The sequence below is a fragment of the Scyliorhinus canicula genome, chromosome 1, assembly GCF_902713615.1.
Source record: "Scyliorhinus canicula chromosome 1, sScyCan1.1, whole genome shotgun sequence".
Taxonomy (NCBI): Eukaryota; Metazoa; Chordata; class Chondrichthyes; order Carcharhiniformes; family Scyliorhinidae; genus Scyliorhinus; species Scyliorhinus canicula.
The window spans coordinates 227,128,215-227,150,410 of NC_052146.1; the positions used below are offsets into that span (position 1 = coordinate 227,128,215).

At 51.2% G+C, this 22,196-nt stretch overlaps 1 protein-coding gene across 1 annotated transcript in view; it reads left to right on the plus strand.

The window, feature by feature from the left end:
* Window positions 1–22,196, plus strand: part of si:ch211-130h14.4 — a 259,467-nt gene that overhangs the window by 28,941 nt on the left and 208,330 nt on the right. The window contains exons 4-5 of the mRNA XM_038808643.1: window positions 2,440–2,478; window positions 7,909–8,031. Coding sequence (XP_038664571.1) covers window positions 2,440–2,478; window positions 7,909–8,031 — 162 coding nt within the window. The remainder of the gene's footprint in view (window positions 1–2,439; window positions 2,479–7,908; window positions 8,032–22,196) is intronic.

Sequence of the window (22,196 nt, forward strand, 5' to 3'; positions counted from 1 at the left end):
CTGCTGCGGTGGGTCCCAAATCCACTGCTGGCCCTTTTTCAACAACAGGTGCAGCTGGGCCAAAACCATCCCCAAATTCGGGATAACATCCCGCAATAGTTGACCAGGCCTAAAATTGAATGGAGCTCCGTGGGATCTCTTGGTACTGGCACCTACCAGATAGCCCAAACTTTATCGTCCACTGGGTGTGACAGTCCATGCCTGTCAACCCTGTAGCCCCAAATAGACCACTTCAGTTGCATGGAACACGTACGTTTCTCACTGCAGGCGGATCCCGGCTCTCTCAAACGTGTGCAGCCCATCCTCCAGGTTTTTTAGATGCTCTTGGTCGGAGGAACCGGTGATTAGCACATCGTCCAGGTACATACTACTTGTCACAACCCACGGAGAATATTTTCCATTACCCTCTGGAATATGGCACATGCCGACGAGACGCCGAATGGCAGCCTGGTACATTTGTACAACCCCCTTTGCATGTTGATGGTCACGTACTTTCGGGAGGATGGATCCAAAACTAACTAGAGATAGGCCTGGCTCATGTTGAGCTTGGTAAAAGTCTGTCCACCGCTGAGCCTCGCATATAAGTCTTCGATCTTCAGCACCGGGTAGCGATCCAGATGGAAGGCCCGGTTGACCGGCATTTTGTAATCCCCACAAAGGCGGACGGACCTGGCGGGCTTCATAACGGATACAACTGGTGCGGCCCAATCTGCAAATTGCACTGGGCAGATGAGTCCCAGCTTTTCCAAGCGGTCCAGTTCGGCTTCTACCTTCAGCCTCAAAGCGTAAGGAATGGGTTGGGCCCAAAAAGAGCGAGGTTGGGCCTCTGGGTCCACTGAAATTCTGGCAGAGATCCCCCGAATGGTGCCGAGGCCCTCCTGGAACACCCCCGGGAAACGAGCCAACACCGCGTCTGGCCATTGGGGTGCATTCAGCATACGCTGCCAATGCAGATGGAGGCATTTCAGCCGTCGCGCCCTAGCAAACTTGGGCCGCAATGTCTGTAACAAAAAAAAATAAATGGTTTTATTCGGGTTACTATACACTCCTCCTACTCCCCGAAGGGTCTCCCACATCCCGGCCCACACCTGGGCCGGGATATGTATATCCCAGCAGTCCTTTGAACAGAGGGGTTAGCCCTGCCCCCTTATCTGGTTAGATCATATTCAGGTGAGGCCGCAGGGACCCTGAGGTTATAACATCTGCCAATCTCAGTCTTGAACATTTCAATTGACCCAGCATCCACAGTGTTTTGGATGAGAGAATTTAAGATTTCCAATTTCATTTATGTGAAATTAGATCACCCTTCATCCTCCTAAACGCAAGGGACTACAACCCAGGCTCGTGCAGCCTGGCTTCACAATTTGACCCATTCAGTGTTGATTCAATTATGGTGAATCTTGTCCTTGGTGGCCAAATCTGAAGGCAAAGCTTCAGATTTGTGTCTGTGGCTGCAGAGCAGAGCAGGTCATTCTAAGAAAAATGTAGTGTGATGTCACAGGAAAACAGGTCATTGATTGTTCTGAGCTTCTCCCAGTCTCTCTGGACAAAAACAGGAACTTACCTGAGAGTCAGTAAACCTATGTAGAATTATCCCGAAGCAGGAGGATATAAACTGGGGCCGAAGCTTCAGGCCTACATTTACCTGAGAGTCAGTGGCACAGTGGACCTGAGCAGAACCAATCCCATTCAGGAGGGTATAAATTGGAGTTGAGGTGTGAGGCTTACACTTACAAAAGGCAGCAGACCTGAATGGAACCAATCCCTACTGGGAGGGTATAAACTGAGCCAAGGCTTGAGGCCTACGTTTACTTGAAAGTCAGAGAGGTAGCAGATCTGAGTGGAACTCATCCTAAGTGCTGTCAATTTCCAGCTCAGCACTTCAAAATCACTCAAGGTGAAGAGGGATGATTGGAGTGCACTTAACCCTCTTTGTTGGGGGGTGGCACGGTAGCACAGTGGTTAGCACTGTTGTTTCACAGCTCCAGGGTCCCAGGTTCGATTCCTGGCTTGAGTCACTGTCTGCACATTCTCTCCGTGTCTGCGTGGGTTTTTGCTGGGCGCTCCGGTTTCCTCCCACAGTCCAAAGATGTGCAGGTTAGGTGGATTGGCCAAGCTAAATTGCCCTGAGGTTAGGTGGGGTTACTGGTTTACGGGGTAGGGTGGAGGTGTGGGGATAAGTGGGGTGCTCTTTCCAGGAGCCGGTGCAGACTCAATGGGCCAAATGGCCTCCTTCTGTACTGTAAATTCTATGATTCTATGATGTTTGTAAACATTGTGGTTGAAGCACTTAATGTTACTCACCCATGAAGGAAAATGAATGAAGCAAGGCTGAAACCTGTGTTTGTGGAAGCTGTCAATCACAGCCCGCGAGGGGAAATGAATGGATAAAAGTCATTCGAGGGCTTTAAACACAGGTCATTGCTTTTCTCTTTCCAGGAATGGACATGTGGCGCTAGCCAGCAGGTGTATGGCCAGGTGAGTGTTGCAACAGTAATTGTTTTCACTGCCCCTGTCTGGATTGCTCTCTAGTTTCTGGGAGGGAGAGAGGGGGCGTGGTCTGTGGGGGAGGGAGGGTATGTGGGGATGTCCCTCTGGTTAGGGATCTCTGGGAGGGCTTCCTTTTGTTAAGGGGTCTCTGTGGGGTCTCCCTAACTGGAGGCTTTGGGGGGGTCTCCGGGCTCTCTGTGGGAGACCCCCGATCTAAAGGGATCCCTTTAGTTAGTGAGTCTCTGTGGGGGTCCCCCTATTCAGGGGATTTCTGTGGGTGTCTCCCTATCTAGGGCATCTCTGGGGGGGGTCTCCTTATTTAGGGTGTCTCTGGGGCATCTCCCTATGGAGCAGGTCTCTGGGGAGGGTCTACCTATCCAGGAGGCCTGGGGAGGGGGGCTCCTATTTAAGGGGTCTAGAACATAGAACAGTACATAGAACAGTACAGCACAGAACAGGCCCTTCGGCCCTCAATGTTGTGCCGAGCCATGATCACCCTACTCAAACCCACGTATCCACCCTATACCCGTAACCCAACAACCCCCCCCCTTGACCTTACTTTTATTAGGACACTACGGGCAATTTAGCATGGCCAATCCACCTAACCCGCACATCTTTGGACTGTGGGAGGAAACCGGAGCACCCGGAGGAAACCCACGCACACAGGGGGAGGACGTGCAGACTCCACACAGACAGTGACCCCGCCGGGAATCGAACCTGGGACCCTGGAGCTGTGAAGCATTTATGCTAACCACCATGCTACCCTGCTGCCCTTGCTAACCACCATGCTACCCTGCTGCCCTGTCTCTGGGAGGTCTTCCTATCTGGGGGTTCTTAGGAAGTCCCCCTATTCAGGGGGTCTCAGGGGGAGTCCTCCTATCCGGGGGGGTCTCTAGAGGGGGGGGCATCTCCCTATCTAGGGGGTCTCTGGTGGTGTCTCCCATGATTAGCATTGCTGCCCCGTGGGTGACTGTCTGTGTGGAGTTTGTACATTCTCCCTGCGTCTGCGTGGTTTTTCTCCGGGTGCTCCGGTTTCCTCCCACAGTCCAAAGATGTGTAGGTCAGATGGATTGGCCAAGGTAAAATTGTCCCTTAGTGTCCAAAAGATGTACAGGTTGGGTCCCTGGGATCTGCCGAGGGGGTGGGCCTCTGTCGGGTGTCCCTTCAGAGGATTAGTGCAGCCGTGATGGGCTAAATGGCCTCCTTCTGTACTTTAAGGATTTTATTGTTCTATGAATTTAGGGGGGGTAGGTCGTGCATTGTGCGGTCGGCGGGAGGGTGGCCCACGGGTGTACTTTGGGGGAAACCTTCTTAAGGGGTTAGCCTCTTGGCCAACAGCAAGGTCCACCATGGTAGGGCCACACTGGTAGATACCAGTTGTGAGCCGTGTCCACGCGATTTTCAGTCCGGAGGACTGTAGAGTTGCGAGGCCACAGAGACTCTAAAGTCTGGCCCGCCAAATGGATGCAAATTGGTCATTAGGACCTATTTGTAACCATTAGCTTCCTCCCGTTTATGCGCGGGCGTGAACCACCATCCCGCCGCCAGCTGGGGTCAGTTCAGCGCCCGATGCAATCCTTAATTTTGTCCAGATACCCGATTCTCTGCCCGAGCATGATCCGCATTGCCGGGGTCATGGGGCATAAAATCCAGCCAAATGTCTCCAATTATCTACCCTCCAGGGAATCTCCAACAATCATTTAAAAAAAATATATTTTGTTGGTATTTTGCAGGCCATTCAACCCATTGATTCTGCACCGACCGTCCAAAAGAGCGTCAAGTCCCCTCAGGATCATGTATGTTTCAATAGGATCTAAATTATAATGGGTATAGGCCCGACTTTCTCAACCTGACGATAAATGAAAAAATTCAGTTGTAGCCATTGTCACAAACCATGTTGATGTTATAGAACATAGAACAGTACAGGCCCTTCGGCCCTCAATGTTGTGCCGAACCATGATCACCCTACTCAAACCCACGTATCCACCCTATACCCGTAACCCAACAACCCCCCCCCCCCAACCTTACATTTATTAGGACACTACGGGCAATTTAGCATGGCCAATCCACCTAACCCGCACATCTTTGGACTGTGGGAGGGAACCGGAGCACCCGGAGGAAACCCACGCACACAGGGGGAGGACGTGCAGACTCCACACAGACAGTGACCCAGCCGGGAATCGAACCTGGGACCCTGGAGCTGTGAAGCATTTATGCTAACCACCATGCTACCCTGCTGCCCTTATGTGCAAGGTGTGGGGATGTATTGTTTTGTTTTTGGAATGGTGTGAGGAGTCAAGTGAAACCCCAGTGAGCTCAGTCATTGTGTAACATTTATAATTTTTTTTTACATTTAGAGTGCCCAATTTTATTTTTCCAATTAAGGGACAATTTAGCGTGGCCAATTCACCTACCCTGCACATCTTTTTGGGTTGTGTGGTTAAAACCCATGCAGACACTGGGAGAATGTGCAAACTCCACACGGACAGCGACCCGGGGCTGGGATCGAACCCAGGTCCTCGGCGCCGTGAGGCAGCAGTGATAACCACTGTGCCACCGTGTTGCCAACATTTATTAAAGACTATTTATTAAATTAAAGAAAGAACAAATACACGCAAACAGGACTATATTAGGCCTAGACAATTAAGTATATGAATTACTGAACACACACACACACTTTATGTAGAACCTACCCCTTGTTCCAAAATATATCTCCAATCTCTGAACTCCTTATGACTTCCCCTTTCCCCAAAAAACATCCAAATTAAATACATCTTTAAGTTAAAACTTACTTATAGCTAGTAGGGAAGATGCTGGAATCTATCATCAAGGAAGAAATAGCAAGGCATCTGGATAGAAATTGTCCCATTGGGCAGACACAGCATGGGTTCATAAAGGGCAGGTCATGCCTAACTAATTTAGTGGAATTTTTTGATGACATTACCAGTGCAGTAGATAACGGGGAGCCGATGGATGTGGTATATCTGGATTTCCAGAAAGCCTTTGACAAGGTGCCACACAAAAGGTTGCTGCATAAGATAAAGATGCATGGCATTAAGGGTAAAGTAGTAGCATGGATAGAGGATTGGTTAATTAATAGAAAGCAAAGAGTGGGGATTAATGGGTGTTTCTCTGGTTGGCAATCAGTAGCTAGTGGTGTCCCTCAGGGATGCGTGTTGGGCCCACAATTATTCACAATTTACATAGATGATTTGGAGTTGGGGACCAAGGGCAATGTGTCCAAGTTTGCAGATGACACTAAGATGAGTGGTAACGTGAAAAGTGCAGAGGATACTGGAAGTCTGCAGAGGGATTTGGATAGGTTAAGTGAATGGGCTAGGGTCTGGCAGATGGAATACAATGTTGACAAATGTGAGGTTATCCATTTTGGTAGGAATAACAGCAAACGGGATTATTATTTAAACGATAAAATATTAAAGCATGCCGCTGTGCAGAGAGACTTGGGTGTGCTAGTGCATGAGTCACAGAAGGTTGGTTTACAGGTGCAACAGGTGATTAAGAAGGCAAATGGAATTTTGTCCTTCATTGCTAGAGGGATGGAGTTTAAGACTAGGGAGGTTATGTTGCAATTGTATAAGGTGTTAGTGAGGCCACATCTGGAGTATTGTGTTCAGTTTTGGTCTCCTTACTTGAGAAAGGACGTACTGGCACTGGAGGGTGTGCAGAGGAGATTCACTAGGTTAATCCCAGAGCTGAAGGGGTTGGATTATGAGGAGAGGTTGAGTAGACTGGGACTGTACTCGTGGGAATTTAGAAGGATGAGGAGGGATCTTATAGAAACATTTAAAATTAGATAGGATAGATGCGGGCAGGTTGTTTCCACTGGCGGGTGAAAGCAGAACTAGGGGACATAGCCTCAAAATAAGGGGAAGTAGATTTAGGACTGAGTTTAGGAGGAACTTCTTCACCCAAAGGGTTGTGAATCTATGGAATTCCTTGCCCAGTGAAGCAGTTGAGGCTCCTTCATTGCATGTTTTAAGGTAAAGATAGATAGTTTTTTGAAGAATAAAGGGATTAAGGGTTATGGTGTTTGGGCCGGAAAGTGGAGCTGAGTCCACAAAAGATCAGCCATGATCTCATTGAATGGCGGAGCAGGCTCGAGGGGCCAGATGGCCTACTCCTGCTCCTAGTTCTTATGTTCTTATGTTCTTAGAGGGAATGTCTTGCCCTGGTCCAGCGAAGATATTTAAACTTCCTTTATGAAGGTTTCTGCTCTAAGGTTTAGAGGCTGTTAGATGTAAACTGGTCTCCAGGCTGTTAGGTATAAACTGGCCTCTCTGGCTTCTATGGGTGCTGGCAATTATACCATTGTTCCCCTTTGATTCTGCATTTTCTGTATTTGGCTGCCTGCCCCTCTCATATTCCTTGACTCTAGAAATTAGCACATATATACTTAATTGATCTCCCAATCGTCTAGGTAAGCTGTTTCCATTAATTGCCGATTGTTAGCGAAATTAAATTAAATTGAGTTCTTCAAACCATATGAAACTTTAACAAAATGTCTTTTAATGCTGCATGCATGCGGGAGAGCTTAAACTCGACCGCTAGAACTGCAGCTTGGTCCAAGTCGTTCAGCCCCCACAAAGCTGTCTTACATATCTTATACTGTTTGGATCGTCCAGTCTGATTCAAAGGAATACAAAAAGTGATTCAAAATACTACAATACAACCGATTATCGATACTGACAGTTTGATTAGGTTACAGTCATTCCCCTGATTAGATGATGGGGATGCATTGTCTGACATACTCCACTTCTAATCGTTCGGTTGACAAATCTTGTCCATCTGCTTTGCAATACGAAGGAACGTCCTTTAAACAATCAGCCAGTCATGAGGTGGTGACTGTCCTATTTCCCTGATTCCTGTGTACGGGTGGGTGCACAATGTCCCTTCCAGACATGCAGGAGCCAGGCTGAACATTTTTGATTTGTAGGCTTGGAAATGTGTTACCTGAGATATGCCTGCGTGTAGTATGCTAATTTGCGTTTGTCCACATTTTGGGGTTTAGAGATTGTCAGGTTAACCCTTTCCAGGCAATCCCTTCCCTGTTGTCCCATGTGGACCTCAGATTTTCCATTTTCTCTACTACAGCAATTCATACCTGATTCTATCTAGATGCCTTCTAATCTTGTTACTGGAAAAAAGCACATCTCATCCTGCCTTTTGACTGCTGGCTACTGCTGTTGCAAGGAAAATTTCGACCTGTTGTTAGGCAGATTGCATCCTATTATGCCGTATTAGATATGTGTTATTGCTGTTACTAGGCAAATCCATGACACCTTATTTTAGAATCTTGTCTGTGAATATGCCCTTATTTATTTGAAAACAAGCACTGAACAATTCTTTTAACAAGCCTTCTACTTCCTATTCAGAGTAACCTTGGGTTGTTTTTTGCAGTGTGACAGATGTCAAAAGAGCAGACAACAAAAGGCTGGGAAAGAGACCCCAAAACTCACTCCATTGGATGAGGATGAAGAGGATCTGAAAGTAAAAGCAACAAGAAAGGCTCTCCAGGAACAGGTAGATATCTACAATGCTTGCTGATCTGGTCATGCAGAACAATGGTACATTTTTCATTGGAAAATGTATGTCGTTTTGTGCTGTTCAATGTATAAACCATGCACAATTGCACTGGAGGGGAAGAAATGGTATTGGGGCATATTTTGCTCTTCAGCAAAATCATAGGTATCTTAAAGGTGCCAAAATTCATGATTCTGTCCTGCCAAGATCTTGCACCCAGAGAGGAAAACCTGCCCTCTTCAAAGTTGAACACTTTTTTTTTTTTTTTTTTATTTTTTTTTTTTTAAATTTAGATTACCCAATTATTTTTTCCAATTAAGGGGCAATTTAGCGTGGCCAATCCACCTACTCTGCACATTTTTGGGTTGTGGGGGCGAAACCCACGCAGACACGGGGAGAATGTGCAAACTCCACACGGACAGTGACCCAGAGTCGGGATCGAACCTGGGACCTCAGCGCCGTGAGGTGGTTGTGCTAACCACTAGGCCACCGTGCTGCCCAAGTTGAACACTTTTAAGGAAATCCCTTTGATATCCACTGCCAGCATGCTAAGTATCCTAATGACAACATATATATAATATGGGAATGATCTGTTACTATCACTCTCAGCATGCCAAGTGCACCATTTTGCTTGATGTACAGCTACCAGTATAATTCAATACTATCATCTAATACAGTTCCAAAGCAGTCATTGAAGTATATTTGTCTGACCTGCACCATTAAGTATCTATTAGCTCCTCCAAAGATTGTGGTGCAATTTTGCAGCAGGATTCTCGGTGGAGCGTCATTCGCTGGCGGCGGGATTCTCTCTTCTCACCGATGTCAATAGTAAGAAGTCTTACAACACCAGGTTAAAGTCCAACAGGTTTGTTTCAAACACGAGCTTTCGGAGCACGGCTCCTTCTTCAGGTGAAGGAGCCGTGCTCCGAAAGCTCGTGTTTGAAACAAACCTGTTGGACTTTAACCTGGTGTTGTAAGACTTCTTACTGTGCTCACCCCAGTCCAACGCCGGCATCTCCACATCACCGATGTCAATGGCATTTTCCATTGAAGCCACCCCACGTTGCCGGGAAACCCGTGGGTGGGGATGTGCTGCTGGAAGGAAAAGAGAATCCCTTGATGTCAGAGGGAGCTAGAACAGCTGTGTATCAAGATGGCAATGTGTGTGACCAATGCAATCACAATTTTAACAACTAGCTACTCAATTAATGCAGATTGAATCTAGTGTGTCTGACAAACGTTTTTGCTAAATTTCTGAATGGAAGTGAGCAAACCTTTTAATGCTACACTGATGATATATCAAAGCATTGTGAAGAGTAGTGGAAACAATATTTGTATTGCTGTAAAAGGAGACACGTTGCCAAAGCTTTTTGGCTTGCACTCATCAGGACAGACCCATGAATGGCAAATTTCAAAGGGAGCAGCAATTTATGATGTATGAGAAAAAGATGCCAATTGGTTGGCAGATCAGCTCTGGTTGGTTGAAGTGTTGCTATGGTGAGTGTAGCAGGAAGCTGATTTTCTTTCATTCAGAAAAGATGCAATGCCTGGACATGTTTGTTTTCTCTGCAGAGGACAGGTCCCTATGCATGAATATATGCAACTTCTAGCAAGCATAAATGAGTCTGACTAATAATCTTAAATTGATTGGTAATGTAATATTTAGCAGACTAGCAGTGTTCAGCATGTGATGTTCAATTGTGAAATCACATCTGACATTTGTTTTGAGATTTACAAGCATGGGCTGGTTGAGTACAGTCATTACTCTGCCTATGACAAACAGCCAAAGGAATGCACTGTTTCATATGATATACCAGTTGTTTGGGGCACACTGCCTACGTAACTGGCATCATACTAGTGCATGTCACCTGCACTATAATTCATATATTTGTGTGTTGAGAGTCTCTCCCCTTCACCATGTTAATTCATGCATATGCATGGGGGAGAATTTGCCAGAGTCCGTTGGAATTCCGGTATCGCACCACCGCTTTGAGCACCCCTCCCCCTCACAATACAATCCTTCCCCCGCACCCCCGCTGACAATTAGGCACATCCTTCCCCCCCCCACCACTGGAATAATGGGACAAACCCCACCTAATAGCACACATGACTGACCCAACCCCACCATCAAAGACTTCCGCCATCAGACACCGCCCCATCAGAACCTCCATCAGAGAGAGACCCCCCCCCCCCCCCCCCCCCCCCCCCCCCCGCAGAGACCTCCATCAGTCACCCTGCCTGAAAACTGAAGAGCGGTCCAGGCAGTAGAGTGAAAAATCCCATTTACCCTTCCCTAACATCTGCCGCCTCAGACAAAGGTGTTTGAAGCAGCAGCTGTTACAAATGTCAGAGGCTTCCATGAAAGTAAAGTACACTTCAAATGCAAATCTTCCATTCAATTTCACACATCAATATATGGCACAAGCCAGTGGTTGACAGTTGTATCGGTTCAGTTGCAGCTGCTTTGGGGGATTGTTTATTTAACTTCCTCTTCATGCTTGAATGCCCTGCTTTGGTGCTAAGTACAATATTTATAAACACTCTTGCTATGATTGTCAGCACTTCACCACATCAAGTGAATCAATGGATCAATTGTTTTGGATCAATGGCTTGGAAGCCTGGAAGTTAGAAACGTAAAACCTTTTTTAAAATTTAGAGTATGCAATTCTTTTGCTTTTCCAATAAAGGAGCAATTTAGCGTGGCCAATCCACCTACCCTGCACATCTTTGGGTTGTGGAGTTAGACCCACGCAAACACGAGGCGACTGCAAACTCCACAAGGACGGTGACCCAGAGCCGTGATCGAACCTGGGATCTCGGCGCCGTGAGGCAACAGGGCTAACCCCACTGCGCCACCATGCTGCCCCAGCACTCAAACGTCCAATGACCCAAATTGGGTTTGGTTCTGACCTCGGGCAACTGTGTGGGGTTTGTACCTACTGCCTGTGTCAGCATAGATTTCCTCCGAGTGCTCCCGTTTCTTCCTACAGTCCAGCGATGTGCAGGTTAGATGATTTAGCCATGCCAAAATTAGTGTCCAAAGGTTAGGTGGGGTTACAGGGCTGAGGCAGGAGGACAGGTAGGGGAATGACCCTGGAAAGGTGCCCTTTCCGAGGATTGATGCAGACTCGATGGGCCGAATAGCCTCCTTCTGCACTGTAAGTATTCTGCGATTCTATGAGAGATTGACATATTTCTAGCTCTACCTTATCACAGGTGCTCTGGGCTGCATTTTCCTGTGAACTTTGGGATCCTGACATTGGGACCAAATAAGGATCAAGAGTCCCCACTTGAGCAGCAAAACTGGCATGGCAATCTTCAGGGGGCAACATTTTAATTGACTACTACCAGGCTCATGGAAAACTAAAGATGGTGAACTGGATTTTCCGGTAGCATTTTGCTGCTGAAAGCACCTGTCCATCTCCCAGATTCTAGCAGAGAAACATTGTCTGTGGATTTTTAGGGATATATTGGGCCCTTCCCCTCTCAAAGCCAATCTCCATGACATTGTGAATCACATGGGCCTTGTATCCAGGTAGAAATATGGATTAGCTATCCTGAAGATACCAGTTATCCTTTATCTTGGAGGTAAATTGATACTTCAAAGCAGATCGATAAACAACCCAACTATTCTCAATGATTTTCTGAGACTTTGGACACCGACAGCATATAGGATGCTGCCATTGCCTCCAAGTGTAAACACCTTGAGTAGGATTCTCCATCCAGCGACAGAGGAATCGCGAAACACAATTGGACAGAGATACGTGCATCAGCCGAAAATCGAGGCCAGTGCCAAATGGAATGCCATGCTCTGGTCCCTCATCAGCAGCGCAAATTAGTTCTATGCCGCATGCCAGTGTGGGCATGCAAATTGTACAGTAAACTCCATTGGCATATATTTAACTGACCCAACCCAGCATTCTCCAGGACTCCTGCGATGCTCCGCGTCTGCCAAGACGAGTTACCGACGGTGAGATTCACTTGTGGTATTTAAAATCGGGGAACAGGTGCATTGGCTGCCGAGGGAGAGGAGGTAAGACATGTTCCCCAAGGTGCAGCCATGGCTGCCAGTTGTGCCGCTGGATAGGGGTTCATCTGCCAGGGCTGGGGGGAGCAGCGGTGTAGTGACCAAGGGATGGTCTGTGGGGTTGGGATGACCCCACCGGGACTGGGGTGCCCAGGCATGGAGCGTCATTGCCATCGCCTGCAAAGCAGCCATCTTGCTGTTTACCCCACTGACTGCCCACCGGGGTCCGTGGTTGTGCAGAGCGACACCGGCTGTATGGGTGCCCCCACCCCCACCCACAACCGGGCGCCAACTCATGATAGGGCATCACCAAAGGAGCACACCCACATTAGATGCCACAGGAAGGCTCATGGCAGGGGCCACAGAGTGTACCACTGACGTGGATCGCACCAGCCACCGGTACCCTTGCCGGCAGAGACGAGTATCAGGGTCAGAAGCCGACCCTGGTGCCGGGCACCGATGGAGCCAGGGGTGCGGTGCGGAGGGCAGCGTGCTGGGGGAAATGGCCGGGGTGGGAGTGGCAATGGGATTGGAGGGGAGATGGCCGTACGGAACCTTTTCGCCATGGGGTAGGAGCTACAGTGCAGGCCAAGGCCACGTGTAGCCCATTGGACCTGGTTGGGCACGGGAGTACCCACCATGCTAACATTTCTGCCTTTCACCCCCTCAGACAATAGATTTTGGAATCTAACCAGGAATACTTGGCATCATCCTAGCAGGTGCAGCCGGATGGATGCACTGAGGCTGTACGTGCAGGAGCTTCGCAAGGAAGGTCCTGCAGCACAGGAGCCTGCCGCAGAGGAGCAGGGGTCAGCCGGTGAGGATAGAGAGCCGGACGCCCGACAGACCGAGGAGGAGATAGGAAGGAGGTGCCGTATCAGGCTTTATGTATATTGGAGGTGACAGTCATTCGAGGACCTGTCGGGCTGGGTGTGCCACTAAAGACTCGAGCTGAGCAGGTTGACAGTGTGACATCTCTGCCAGATCATGGCACATCTGCCACCACGGGGTGTGGGGGAGGACACCAGCTCCTGGTGACCCTGACGATCGGCCTGAACATTTTCACCATGGGGTGCTTCAGCGCTGAGTGGAGACTTGTCTGGGACCTCACAGACCTCGGTGCACAGGTGAATTCACGCCATTGCAGAGGCCCTGTATACCCAGGCAACACAATACATCAAGCTGAATATAGATCGAGCCATTTGTTTGCCCCGGCACCTGGGTTGCCCCAGGTCCAGGGGATGATTGACAGGACACATGTCCCCCTTTGAGTACCGGCGCATGAGGGGGTGGTCTTCATGAACAAAAGGGATTCCACCAGCTGCACATGATGCAAGTCTGCTCGATACCCAGGCAGCCTGCATGATGCCTCCACCCTGCGCACCTGACAGTTCGAAAACATTCAAGGCACAACCCCGGTGAGGTGTTTTCTCTTCGGGATTATCCGTTGCAAATGTAGCTTATGACATGATTCGGAGGCCACAGTCCAACTCAGAGAACTGCTACAATGCTGCGACCAGGGGTGTGATCAAGCGGTGCATCAGCATCCTGAATATGTGAATCAGGTGCCTGGACCGCTCTGTAGGGTCCAACCCTTATGGCATTGGAGAGTCTTACACATTGTGGTGACCTGCTGTGTCCTCCACAACATTGTGCAGCAGAGGGGCAACGTAGCTGGGGGAGGAGGATGAATGCCAGGCCTCTCCAACAAGGAGGATGTGGGGGAGGGCCAGGATGGGCAGGGCATGGGGCCCGGGCAGGCACAGGAGGCCAAGGATGATGCGCACAGGACAATCTGATTGTCTCCAAGGTCACTAGGGGGCTTGGCACGAATGCCCCATCCCACACTCCCACATTTCCGTTCCCTTGCACCCTTCCTCCGTGAATTCCAGCTGCTTCACTGTCAACCCATGGCCCGCAACCCCGTAGTGAGGCAGGTCTGGGCCATGGGATGGAGGCTGATGGAGGGCGGCACAGTAAAATAGTGGTTAGCACTGTGGGTCTGGTTTCAATTCCGGCCTCGGGTGACTGTCTCTGTGGAGTTTGCATTTTCTCCCTGTGTCCGTGTGGGATTCCTCCGGGTGCTCCGGTTTCATCCCACAGTCCAAAGATGTGCAGGTTAGGTGCATTGGTCATGCTGAATAGCCCCTTAGTGTCCAAAAGGTTAAGTGGGGTTACTGGTGATAGAGTGCACTGTAGATTCAGATGGCAACCTGCTCCACGATGAGCTCTGATTCTCCACATCGTTTGATAACGTCTGACTCCTGCCCTCAGTATCACTTTGAGTACTGGCCTTTCCCTCACATGGACCCATTGAACCCCTGGGGTGACGGAGGTGTGAACGGGGTCTGGATCGGTGGGGGAAAGGGTGGTGGATAAGGAGGGGCGGCGGCAGGTACCGGAGCAATGTGTGGTGGCTGCCCTGGGGGCCCTGATCACGCCCACCTCCAACGTCCATGCCCCTGGCAGCGGCCTCCCACAACCCCACCCTCCCCCACCCCTCGTTCTCTCCCTGCCGCAGCCCAATCCGTCCTTCCGACAGAGCACTGTGGCAGGTTTGAATGTTTGTGAATGGGTGTTATTGTGAACAGGTGAACATGTTTTTACAAGTATTGTGTCCTAGCCCCTATCACTAACCTATGTTCTTCACCAACACCAACCTAACTGGTATGTAATGTTCTGGCCCTGCGGGCCCGAACGCTCCATCTAGGTGTTCCCCAGGCAGTACATCAGGAATGAAGGTGGCCTGTTGCGATTCCTGCCCTTTGACTTGGATCGCCTGTGGCAGTCAGCCTCTGGACGACTGGGTCTGGATCGGCTCGGCTGTCTTTTGGGTGTCCCAGGTGGCGTGGTGCCATCCTGTGCAATCCACTACCCATGGACTGGACTGGGTATTCAGAGGCGCCAGGGACTGGACGGGGTATTCAGAGGGGCTGCGGTGTTCCGTCACCACTGCGTTGGGAGTTACAGGAGCAGACCCCAGCACCTTCTCCTCCCTCAAGGTGCCCTTTCGCCCTCAGGCTGCTCCTCGGGACAGGGGTGCAGCTGGAGCAAGCTCCGGGGGCTCCCACTATTACCTGGTGTTGCTAGTCCTGGGGGCCCACTCTCGTCGCGCCCAGGGTCTCAGTGCCCGTGACCACAGAGCACAGGGACCCGGCCAGGTCCCTCTGACTGGCTCAGGTCAGCCAGCGCATGGGCAGCGCCTTCCACCTGTCCACGCCCTCGGTGGTTCCTGCACATGTGTGGTGTGCACCAGATAGTGTCCCAGGAGCCTCTTCACTAAAATGCCCAACCGTGGTGAGTGTCTTTGAGATGGTGGAGTGTGTTGCAGATGTGTGACGGAATGTTGATGTCGTTCCGGGACTGATGCAGTGTCGTAGGCTACCGTTTGAGGACTTGCGTCGCTATCAGGTCCTCGCCGCTCGATGTGTTCTGGGGTTGTGGCCGGGGGCGGGGGACATCAGAACGGCTCACCTCATCGGCAGGTGATCTTGCAAGGCACAAGTTGCATGGTTAGATCGCAGGTGGGGTGTGGAGTGGTGGGGGGAGGGTGGTGCGGTGGTGGTGAGGGGGGGTGTGGGGGTGGTGCCACTCGTGCCATAGGGACACTGTAACGTAGCGTCGGCTCACTTGCTTCCCCAATGCCGAGCTCCACTTCGGCAACTGCCCGCTCCCCAGGCCCACCCACCAGGTCCAACGCCCGCTGTTCCGCGGCGGTGAACGGCCGCCATTTCGGCGTGCCCCCTCCGGTCTACTCTCTCTCTCTGCGATTGTGGGCTGCCTTCTCCTGGCAGATGTGGGGGGATGGCGGAACAGAGATTGCACAGTGTTAGACACGTGGACGTGGGCTGCACGTGGGATGGGCAGCTGGTGGCCTGTGTGTGGACGGCACGCAGGCATGGCGGGTGGTATTGGTGTTGGCATGTGGTGCAGGGTGGGGTGCGCGCGGACCGCCGGTGTATGGGGTTCGATCGCCCTCTGGGTGGTGGTGGTGGTGGGGGGGGGGGTGTTCACAGGTGTGTGGGACGGGGTTTGCTGCTGGGGGCATGGTGCTGGATAGTTACCCTGGCTGGCCCTGAGGAGGTTGTGCGGCTTTTTACAGCACTGCTGACTGGTCCTGGCAATGGAGCCCATGCCGTTCGTGGCCTCTGCCACCTACGCCCAGTTTTAGTGTATGGCGGTGACTGGCAGCTTCCTTTCCACCCCAGGGTACAGGATTTCCCGCCTCTCCTCCACGGCATCCAGCAGGTTTTGAACTCCACATCGGCGAAACGGGATGCTCTTCGGGATGACATCATTTTGGCTGGAATGAGTGTGTGTGGGGAGTGAGGTGTTATATGCAGCTTGTCAGGCTCTCAATTGCCAGTCCAGACACCGGCCAATCAGACACAGTAATGGATTGGAATTGCACCAGTTCGGGCAGCATGTGGCGCAGTGGTTAGCACTTGAACTGAGGTGCTGAGGATTCGGGTTTGAATCCCGGCTCTGGGTCACTGTCCGTGTGGAGTTTGCACATTTTCCCCGTGTCTGAGTGGGTTTCGCCCCCACAACCCAAAGATGTACAGGTTAGGTGGATTGGTCACGCTAAATTGCCCCCTAATTGGGAAAAAAAATTGGTTACTCCAAATTTTTAAAAAAAGGAATTGCACCAGTTCTACGTGGTGCCAGTGCTAGCCCATCAATGTGCCCAGATTTGCTCCAGGACCAACACCCCTTTCGTGAATGTAGAACATTTGCGATTCAGGCCCGGCATCAGTACGTAGTCTCTCAAACGGAGAATCTGCCCCTTTGTACCTTCTTCTCACTGAAACAACCAGGGCTCCGTTTAATTTCAAACAATCAAACCACCCAGCATTGCTGTCACAAAAGATTTCAGAACAGGCCACACAGGGGCGGTATGGTAGCACAGTGGTTAGCACTTGCTTCACAGCGCCAGGGTCCCAGGTTCAATTCCCGCTTGGGTCACTGTTTGTGTGGAGTCTTCATGTTCTCCCCGTGTCTGGGTGGGTTTCTTCCGGGTGCTCCGGTCCCACAAGTCCTGAAAGACATGCTGTCAGGAAATTTGGACATTCTGACTTCTCACTCAGTGTACCTGAACAGGGGCTGGAGTGTGCTGACCAGGGGAATTTCACACTAACTTCAATGCAGTGTTAATGTATTAAAGATTATTATTCTTATTAAATTAAAGAAACAGGGCAAAATTCCGTGACCGTGTTGCGCCCGGCGTGGATCGGGGCGCCCCAGGTGAATATCGGGAGAGGGCAGAATCGAGATTTGCGCTGGGTGCAAACGATTTTGTGATTCACCCTGCCCACTCCCGATGCAGAGTTCCAGATCACACCCAAAAATGGTGAGAATATCATTTATGCTCATTTGCATTCATTTCAATGCCATTAATGGGATCGAAGTTGGATGCAGTGGCCTCCCGAGAATTACAAGACTTCCCAGTGGGAGGTCACTCGGGCGTCACTACTGAGTAGCGTGCTGGCTACTGAGGGGAAGTCAGGAGGTGAGTAGCTCTTTCCATTTCCTGGCATGCAGCTCAAGGGAACCAGAGCTGCTGCCCCGGGTGCTTGGGGCGGGGTTGTGTCTCTGAGGCCTTCAAGCCATCTTTAAATATCATGGAGATCCATAACGGGGCAACCACACCTGGAGCCGATCGGGGCGACACGGTTGCACAATTGTTAGCATTGCTGCCTCACTGTGCCAGGGACCCGGATTCAATTCCGACCTTGGGTGATTGACTGTGTGGAGTTTGCACCTTCTCCATGTGTATGTTTCCTCTGGGTGCTCTCGTTTTCTCCCAGAAGAAGAAGAACAAGAAGAGATGTTTCTAAGATGTGCAGGCTAGGTGGATTGACCATGCTAAATTGTCCCTTAGAGTCCAAAAGGTTTGGTTGGGGTTACTGGGTTATGGGGATAAGGTTGCCTAGGTTGGGTGCTCTTTCAAGAGGTCAGTGCAGACTCGATGGGCCAAATTGCCTCCTTCTGCATTGTAATGATTCCATGACTCTTCCAGGACAAAGTACTGCTGCCACTTCTGTCCAGAAATTTCACTTCTTTTGACTGTGAGCAGCCTCTAGCTTCACAACTGAAGGCTACTTCAAATGAGGAATTAGCTTCATTGTTGTGATAGCACTTCACACTCTCAACTCTTGAGTGCTCCCTCGAGGGCAAATGTGCCATGTCTCAGAGGATGATTAGTGCACTGCCTGTCCAGCAATCTTTGATGCCTGAACAGTGTGCCTGTACTCTAGGAATGTCAGCACCATAGCTGCCAACAATAAAACACTAAAGAGCAGGGCTTCAGCACTGAGGATCCTCTCGTGACCAAAGGCTAAGTTTTTGGATGAGCGGAGGGCAGCTGAGCACATCCTCCCCTTGGTCTGGGGTCTGGGGTCTGGGATCTAGGGGCTCCTGATCTGACCAGGGGTGAATATCAGAGCAAGATTTGCCAGCACAACTGGCTCGCTAAGAGAAGGCGGGACAGTCATGGTAGCGTTGGGGGAGGCTTGGGCGAGTTGAGGGTCCCGAGATGGAACCCCTAACTGATTGTCAGTCTCTCTCCTCCATGTCCTTCCAGGTATAACAATATTTGCTGGAGTTGATCCCGTGGAGGCTGCCCTCGAATGTTCTTGTGGCAGCACAGCCAGGCAGACGGTGGAGAAGGCAGCAGTGACAATGTAGACTGGAGGCGGCACCTCATGTGCAGGGGGTGGCCACACACCTTGGAGACACAGCCACCCATCAGCTGAGGAAGGACCCAGAAGGGGAGGCCAACAATAGTCCAATGTGTACAGGAGTTGTTGGTCATTCAATTAGTTGACGGACGGCACGTGCCACAGAAGACTGCGTCTCAGCAGAGACAGTGCGGCTCCTGTGCCACGTCCTCGTGGCTGTAGCACCCGTGGAGGAGGAGGACACCTGTTCCCAGTGGCAGTCAAGGCAACCACAGCCCTAAACATTCCAGTGCTCGAGTGGGGACTCGTGTAGCACATCCCAATGTTCTGTCCACAAGTGCATCCGGCTGCAAGATTTTCTGCCATCGCCAGGATGCCCCTGGTCCAGAGGGGGTCATTGGCACCAGGGCATCTGGGAGTGCTCTCTGTTAATAGGAAGGGGTTCCACTCCCTTAGTGTTCAGATCTTGTGCAACCACCAACTCTGAATCATACACGTGTGTGCCCCCTACCCTGGGAGTATGCATGACAGCTGCATCCTGGGGATACTTGGAGATCCCCGGTGTCTTCGAGCACCACTCCAGGATGACAGGTTGGCTTGTGCGGGACAAGGGATACCAGCTGAGGTCCTGGCTGTGGCACTGGTGCGGAACACTGAGACCGAGGCGGAGACCCAATACAATGAGGCCCATGTTGCCACCTATGCTGTTATCGAGTGATGCATCGAGCCGCTCAAGATGCGGTTCTGGTGTCTTGACTGCTATGGCGGTGCCTTGCAGTACACCCCCAAAGGGTCTCCGACTTTATGGTGGTCTGCTGTGCCCGCCACAATCTGGACAGTAGCAAGGTAACATGCTGGAGCAGGAGCAGGAGGAGGCAGAGTAATATGTGACCTTGTCTGAGGAGGAGAATGAGGCGGTCCAGGATGGGGTGGAGGAGAAGCCCAAGGAGGAGCTGGAAGATGAAAGACATGCACCAGTAAGGTTCTGATATACCAAGAGGATCAGGGAGACCCTCATTGTCTCCCGGTTCTCCTAAGACGAGGCTGTGGCCGTCACCTCAATACCCCCCCACCAATTTCTCTCCCTCTTCCCATTTCCCTCCTGATGCGCAATCAATAACTACTGAAACTAAGGAGTTGTCCGAATTGAAGGCTTTATCTACAAGATGTTTCCCCAGCAGCTCGAGTACAGAAAGAAGGATGGCCACTGGGAAACACGGGTTCTTATACCCCGCCTCGTTGAGCGGAACTACCTTACGTCTTGACCAATGAAAAGGCAAACACTTGGGCCAATGAGCAGCGAGCCTTCTCCACCAATGGTAGCTCACATTCCCAGGTACCGTAGTACCTCTAGACATACTACCACGTTCACCCCGTGTTGAGAAAGGAACCGGGGGGGGAGGGGTGCTCGTTGAGAAGCAGGGGGCGGGGGGGGGGGGGGTGCGGTCTGGGGCGTCCAGCCATGACTGGTAGTCCGGTGCGGGTGGGACAATTTACTGGTAGTATGACTAATGACATGGGACTATACCTCTCCAACGGCGGCTGCCCACTGGAACGTAACTATATACAGAGTTGTGTTATCACACAGCAAATTATTTACAGAGTCAGAGAAAAAAAGGTCCATTAAGAGTTCATATCAACTAGATCAGATGATCGGGGTCCTTGGACGTCCTCTGCGACTGACGGAGCTTCGTCGGAGATGTTGGAGATCCGGGCGTCCATGACTCCGAGAGCGATGATCCGGTCCTCGTGGAGGTTTCAACACCCCTAGACGGAGCTGGTGAGGGCCGGGCCGTGGGGGCGTCTAGTCCTCTAGGCGGCGCGGGTGAGGGGTTGGCGGGCCAGGGAGGGGAGCGCCTACGGGGAGCAGTTGCGGTTGGAGGGGGGTGGGTGGGGCTGGTGCCGGGGGCGATGGCGGGGATCCGGTGGGCGCCAGGTCCCATAGAGAGACCGTGGCTTGTCGGCCGTCGGGGTACTCCACATACGCATATTGCGGGTTAGTGTGGAGCAGCTGGACCCTCTCAATGGGTCCGATTTGTGCGCCCGCATGTGTTTCCGGAGCAGGATGGGCCCGGGGGCAGCCAGCCAGGTCGGGAGCGGGGTCCCGGAGGAAGACTTCCTGGGGAAGACAAGAAGGCGTTCATGAGGAGTTTGATTTGTAGACGTGCAAAGTAGCGACCGGATGGAATGGAGGGCGTGTGGGAGGACCTCCTGCCAGCGGGAGACTGGGAGACTTCTGGACCGTAGGGCCAGTAGGACGGTCTTCCAGACCGTGCCGTTCTCCCTCTCGACATGTCCGTTACCCCGGGGGTTATAACTGGTCGTCCTGCTTGAGGCAATGCCCTTGCTGAGCAGGAATTGACGCAGTTCGTCACTTATAAAGGAGGACCCCCTGTCGCTGTGGATGTAAGCGGGGGATCCGAACAGGGAGAAAATGCTGTGGAGGGCTTTTATGATGGTGGTTGTGGTCATATCGGGGCAGGGAATGGCGAACGGGAAGCGGGAGTACTCGTCAATCACGTTGAGGAAGTATGTGTTGCGGTTGGTAGAGGGGAGGGGACCTTTGAAATCCATGCTGTGGCGTTCAAAGGGATGGGAAGCCTTTATCAGATGCGCTTTTTCGGGCGGTAGAAGTGCGGCTTGCACTCCGTGAAGATGTGGCAGTTCCTAGTGACTGTCCTGACCTCCTCGATGGAGTAGGGCAGGTTGCGGGTCTTTACAAAATGAAGAAGCGGGTGACCCCCGGGTGGCAGAGGTCCACGTGGAGGGCTCGGAGGCGGTCCACTTGTGCGTTGGCACAGGTGTCGCGGGACAGGGCATCGGGAGGCTCGTTTAGCGTCCCAGGACGATACAAAATGTCCTTGTTGTAGGTGAATAACTCGATCCTCCACCGCAAGATCTTGTCGTTTTTTATCTTGCCCCGCTATGCATTGTCTTTTTTTTTAACAGACAATTTTATTGAGGTATTTTTAGCATTGTAAACAGTAACAATATACATTAGTGTGCAGATACCAATTACAAAAAACATAGTGCAAATAACAGTACCACTCTCGCAGATAGACCCGCCTATTCTTCCCCCGTACTCTACACTATTCTACCCCCACCCCCGCTGACGATTTGTTCCCCGCGAAGAAGTCGATGAATGGTTGCCACCTCCGGGCGAACCCCGATAGTGATCTTCGTAAGGCGAACTTGATTTTTTTCCAAGCCGAGAAAGCTTGCCATGTCCGACAGCCATACTCGGTCCTTGGGGGCTTTGATTCCAGGCCAACAGTATTCGTCGCCGGGCTATCAGGGAAGCAAAGGCCACAACGTCGGCCTCTATCCCCTCCTGTACTCCCGGGTCTTCCGACACCCCAAAAACCGCCACCTCTGGACTCATCGCCACCCTTGTTTTCAGTACCCGGAATATGACGTCTGCAAATCCCTGCCAATATCCCCTGAGTGTAGGACACGCC